This window comes from Centruroides sculpturatus, unplaced genomic scaffold, assembly GCF_000671375.1.
Source record: "Centruroides sculpturatus isolate CEXI.00-Female unplaced genomic scaffold, Cexi_2.0 scaffold15, whole genome shotgun sequence".
Lineage (NCBI taxonomy): Eukaryota > Metazoa > Arthropoda > Arachnida > Scorpiones > Buthidae > Centruroides > Centruroides sculpturatus.
This window is the reverse complement of record NW_019384585.1, coordinates 1446428-1452060: the sequence shown is the minus strand read 5'-3', so window position 1 is coordinate 1452060 and position 5633 is coordinate 1446428. Positions and strand designations below refer to the sequence as shown.

Sequence of the window (5633 nt, the reverse complement as noted above, 5' to 3'; positions counted from 1 at the left end):
TTTTCATTTGTTTGTTTAAAAAATATACAGACCGAACCGTTTCTCTGTTGGAATACAAACACGCCATATAACTAAACGTGCAATAAGTTACATTCTACAACTACAGTCCCGTGCATTCTTTGGTGGTAATCCACTTGTACAGTTCCTTTCTGGGAACCGTACAATTGCGGAAATAGTCAGCTAACACAGCTTTTAATGTAAAATCGAGACGAAATAGTCTTTTATAGGTCTACGGCATAAAGCCGAATCTCTTTCGTATAATGAGATGGTGATTTGCGTTTTCAGTTCCAGTGGCACTTCCTATATAGAAGATAAAATCTAATCAATCTTTATCAGAAATAAATTAGTCAACTTTGATCGACGATGGTAACACAGATTGTTGACAATCTTTCCGTCGATCGATCCTTAAGGTAAGAGCAATTTCATTGCTATTGGCCATTACTTTACGAACATCCACACCTATCAACTACCATTCCAGGTAGCATGCCATAAATTATGTTATACTCTTCGTCGAAATAAAGCATAGAAATAGGTGACATTTTTCGGGGGGCACAACACGGTCCCGCCGAACCTTGAGGGTTAGCTTGTTGCACCAGGTGAGTATGTGGATACTTTTGTAAAAACACGTAAGGACATTCTCCACTGCAATAGTTAGCTTCGTAACGTTTGGGAGCTATAATCCAATCCCATCCGAATTCTTCGAAGTCTACTGTCAGCGGATAACGACAGCATCGCACTTCGTTCGAATTCTCTTCACAATTCAACCCTATCATACGTTTTGTGCGGCGACGGCGCTGCTTGTCTATTTTCATTTCGATAAATGGTCTCTGCAAGGAAATACGTAAACTTATTATTCAAACCACTTTAATATATGTTCTGTTTATTCTAAATCTTAGTCAAAAAGTAACAGAACAAATTTAGGAATATTTCATTTTGCTGAAAATCATCATTAATTAAAGATAAACTTTTTCAAGATCAACCAAAACTGTTCCTAGAATAAACTAATTATCACTTAAGATAATGTTCTTACCCATGCTTCTTCACCTTCTTTCGGTTCCGTAACAGCTAATTCACGTCCTTCACTGTCGTACGAACGAATAGCAAAACCTAAATTGTCCTTCGGATGTCTCAGCCATCTAGATACAATTTTTCTCACGTCGATTGTTGCCCAGCCTCCATGTGTCAACTTTGTGTCCACTTTCTTTGCTTTAACCTACAAAAAATAAAAAAACTAATTAAATTAAGTTATTTTAATCATTTTGTAATTGAGCAATTCCTTATAAATTTTATAAAAGAGAACGATATTTTGTCAAATTTATAAAGTCAACCTTACTACTGTTTATATAATTATTGAATTTATATCTTTTAACTCATCACCTTCTGATATAAAAAGCCAATCATTATTGGAACGAAATCTTATCTTTAAAACATTTTTTAAGTTTTAGAAAACCATTCAATAACTTCACAACACAAACATAATTCAATATTACAATTTATATATAGAAAATAATAAGATAAAAATTCTTAAAACAATCATTTTTATTATAATTTTAAAAATTTGTATCCGTAAATAAATTGGCGATAAGAAAATTAGGATTTCTAATAATATTGTGGACTCATGTCTGGCAATTACGAATGCAGACACGCAATACGTGACAAAAGTTAATATCGAGTAAAGTAGTACAAGGCATGCTTCAGACGGGCGGGCACCACTTCGTGATTATGTAATTGTGGATCGTTACAGATACACACGCATTGAATGCTATCATCAATTGGATTATTTAAAGACCTGTGTTTCTGTCGAAAGTAAATTGATATTCTAGCCAGTTAATATTTTAAACGCGATTTCAGATACGACAGGGCCAAAGTTAAATGTACATAATATTTATTTATAAAAATACGTTCTTTTAAATTGTAGTTAATATTACTTTGTACTAAATCCGTTAAATGCATACTTAATTACTGAATTAATAGAAAATATTCTTTCTAAATGTCTACAATTTAATAATAATAAAATGTTTTACAAATATGTTTAGTATAAACAATTTATCAATATGGATTATCTGTGTATATCTTGGGTGCAAAGTAAGGGCAAAGACTACATCGATAAATGCGACTTGTATGAAGTAGGAAAAGCTATATATATATATATATAGGAAAATTGAATGTGTGATAATTTTGTCAAAAGCCTGGGATTAAATGATATCCGTAGGGCCAGTGAACTTACATGTAATAAAGATGGTGAAGTCTCGCCTCTCATCACCTGATAAACCACTATCCAGGCAATAGAATCGAGCGAGGACGGGGTCGGACGTATATACAACCATAAGTGGGCTCCTGTCACGTGCGAGTTGATCACGTTAGCCGAGAACTTAAAGTACTGATAGCGATAGTCGGCCGGAAAATTCCATTTAATCGAAGCTGAAAAATAAAGCAACAATTTATATTAGGTTCATAAATATTCATATTTATATTAACAGATATGAAATTTATTGGCTTCCCAACAGCTAAGTATTTATTATTAGCTTTCGCACAATAATTTTTATCGTTGAAGGTTACTGATAAACAATCTGGTTTTCGACCGCGAGATGACCCTAATTCATTTCGTTGGCTTTTCGTGTTCTTGATATAGGCTATGTCGGTTGATGCCCTTCTCCAAAATATCTGTCCAAATTAAATATATGTTTATAGAAGAATATCTAATCATTTATTTTAGCACAGTAGCCGTAAAATTGTAAATTAACACATATTATTCCCACATTTTGACACAGTCTTAGGTGCAGGAAGTTTACTACCTGATTTGTCTATCTGACGATCAAAAAGTGAAAGGTACTTGGAGACAACAATACGTGTACAAAACATAGTGACTGTGATCAAAGAAACCCTTCTACTAAAGTGACCTTTCCCACACCCTCTACACGCAGTAGGCAAGAAAGTGCTCCACTTTCAGGGGTAAACATCTATACAGAATAAGAGTAAGTCTTTCTTTCCCCAATGGCATTCGGCTTTTGTCTGCTGACCGTAGGGTGCGCAACCTATGCCGGGAGAGCGGGGTCAACCAGCCACAAGTGCGTCCTACTACCGGATGGAGTAAGGTTTTTCCGTACACCAAGGTTTATAGTATGTACACCACCCATCAGTTAACTACTGACAGACGTTTTGTTCAGCTATGAGAAAAGTGTGGCGGGAACAGCATTCGTTCTTTACCCTTTCATACCATTTCCTCCGCTCAAAGAATCACTTTTCCTCTCTATCGTTTCATTGAGTTATATCAGCTTATACTAGAAAGGACTCATAAAAAACGCCAATGACGTCGAGGAAGTTCTTTTCTTATGCGAATAAGTTCTACTAAATAAAATTCGTGATAACGATCAAAATTACTCTCACTAATTAAACATAATTTTAAAAAATTGTAAAAATCATATCTTGCAATGCTGTAAGCTTGTTATAATCACAATACTTTCTTTCAATTTTAGTGATTGAATATTACTCTGAAAGAAAATCTCTCCCTATGCATTAATAACTAATGTCCCAGAAAAAAAAATATTGATTGACGCTGTATCCAAAGACCGCATATTATTACTGATTTTATATGGTGTAATCCCCAGGGTGCAAAAGTGGCCCCCCATCCCTCACAACTTACTCATATGGTATAAATAAAAAAAAAGGAAAGTGGCCATTTAACAATCGAGAAAAATGCACAGTTGAATCTGTTTTTAAAAAATAAAAGGGATGGCAATTTTTATTGTTCTAAACACTGGGTTTATAGTTGTTTGCGAAATCATATTTTTGATTTAATTTCCATTCATCAAGATCCATGTGTCATCTTCTCGCGAGTTTGTCACACAAAGACCACTTTCCGCTTTATGGCTGGCAGAGTAAAGCAGCAGCTGGGAGATGTGAGGCCTCTGCGTACGGGAAACGTTGCCAACCATCTAGGGAATTTGCGGAATGGATGGGGGTGGGATAGATACTATTCGTGTGAATGATCTACGGTGAATGTGACATCGAAAGTTGCATCAACCTGTCCGTTTTTAAAATGCTTTAAAATGTTTGTCATTTTTTTCTCCAATATTACGAATTTTCCTCATCACGTAAAACATACGAAAAAGTATAATATTGCTTTTAATGATTTATAAATCTATTTATTAACGTAGTACTACGTATTCAATAATTTTCATTTAATAAAAACATATTATTATTAATTTTCATAATCTGAAAAGCTTTAATTGTAAAAATGATTACTCTAATAACTTATAGAAGAGAATAAAATCAATTAACACTTACGACTTTGACCGAAACTAATAAGTTTTTCAGCAGTGACATGATAATCATCTACTTCCTCCTCAAACTGAGGTCCAGGCATGAAAGGTTCTCCGGGAGCATCTTTTTGCATATCGTACTGATCGAGTAATTGGTGAAGAGGTGGAATTTTCGGCACTGCCTTTCCGGAGATGTTGGGAGGATGACGAAGACCGAGTTTACTAAGGATCTCAGATTTAATTGCGTCTATCCTTAGTGCTTTCATGTCATCGTGCATTAAACAACGTGAACAATTGCGTGTCATTTGTACTTCCTGGTCTTCTGTTCTGTTGTCGTGTTCTTCCGATTTGAAAGTATTAACCACGTCGTCTAATTTCCAAGAACCATTGTTATGTCTGTCCCATTCGTCAACAAAGTCTTTGATGGCATCTTCTAATCGTTCCCCATATAATGCTCCATCAACAGTAATTCGTCCGCTGGTGTGCATGCACGCTAACATTGAAACCAAAGTAATTAAGCAAACATAAGTTGTCCAAGTAGGGGCCATGCTGGCTGCGGTTATGCAGCTGACGGATGGCGGGGTACTGCTGGGTGAAAGCGACAAGTGTAGCACTGCTACTCTTCCCCGTTTTTATAACGGTGTTCGCTGCATTTTTGGAAAAGGCACGCCTTTCGTCGATTGGCATAGAACACTCGACCTACCAGGGACTTGGATGTCGTCCCAGCTGGCCAGCAGACCAATGAGTGAGTTGCTGGGTGCAGGAAACCCTAGCAAACGGTTCGCTGGTCGGCAATGCATCGAGTTGGGTCCTAATATGACACGAGCATTTTAAGTGTACAGTTATTTTATCAGTTTGATTATATGTGTAATAAGGATTGATCGTTCCCGCCTTACAATCTCTTCAAAAATCACCCTTTAATAAACGAATGATGAAAACAATTCTAAATTCTCCCTTTTAAAAGATAAATTAGTTAATCGTGTCTCGAAGCGAAGGCCGTTTCTATTGGGTTAATTTTTCTATTCAATATAAACTTTGACCAATTATTCTTACGTTTAAAAGTGAATCAAATATGGTTAATAAAGGGTTAAGGAAAGACGTCAAAGGTGCTGTAATATATTAAGACTTTAATATCAAGTTCACAAAGTTTAATAATAAGGAAGTGTATTTCACTCAAAAACCGATTTAAAATTCTAACATTTCTTTAGTTGAATACGCAGGGCAAAATTCATTAACTCAATTTCATGTAAATCGGTTAAAACGCAAATATCTATGCTAATTTATTATATTTATAAATAATGAGATTACTTTTTACCGTACTCATAGTAAATCTCTCAAGATTGGTGCACAAATAACTTCAGTAGAAGATAA

At 35.3% G+C, this 5633-nt stretch overlaps 1 protein-coding gene across 1 annotated transcript; it reads right to left on the bottom strand.

The window, feature by feature from the left end:
* Window positions 1–5490, bottom strand: LOC111624577 (growth/differentiation factor 8-like). Its single transcript, XM_023367472.1, has 4 exons — window positions 4288–5490; window positions 2228–2421; window positions 1031–1213; window positions 1–827 (listed from the first exon to the last, which is right to left on the bottom strand). The coding sequence occupies exons 1-4, from the start codon at window positions 4808–4810 to the stop codon at window positions 444–446; spliced, it is 1284 nt and encodes a 427-aa protein (XP_023223240.1). The 5' UTR covers window positions 4811–5490; the 3' UTR covers window positions 1–443.
* Between the last annotated feature and the right edge of the window lie 143 nt (window positions 5491–5633).

What these genes read in the sequence shown, in the direction of transcription:
- LOC111624577 (XM_023367472.1), bottom strand. Translation starts at nt 4,810, where the DNA reads ATGGCCCCTACTTGGACAACTTATGTTTGCTTAATTACTTTGGTTTCA. An exon ending in TATTAGTTTCGGTCAAAGTC is followed by an intron (nt 2,422 to 4,287) that starts GTAAGTGTTAAT and finishes TTTATTTTTCAG; the next exon opens with CTTCGATTAAATGGAATTTT. An exon ending in AAGAAGGTGAAGAAGCATGG is followed by an intron (nt 828 to 1,030) that starts GTAAGAACATTA and finishes ATTTCCTTGCAG; the next exon opens with AGACCATTTATCGAAATGAA.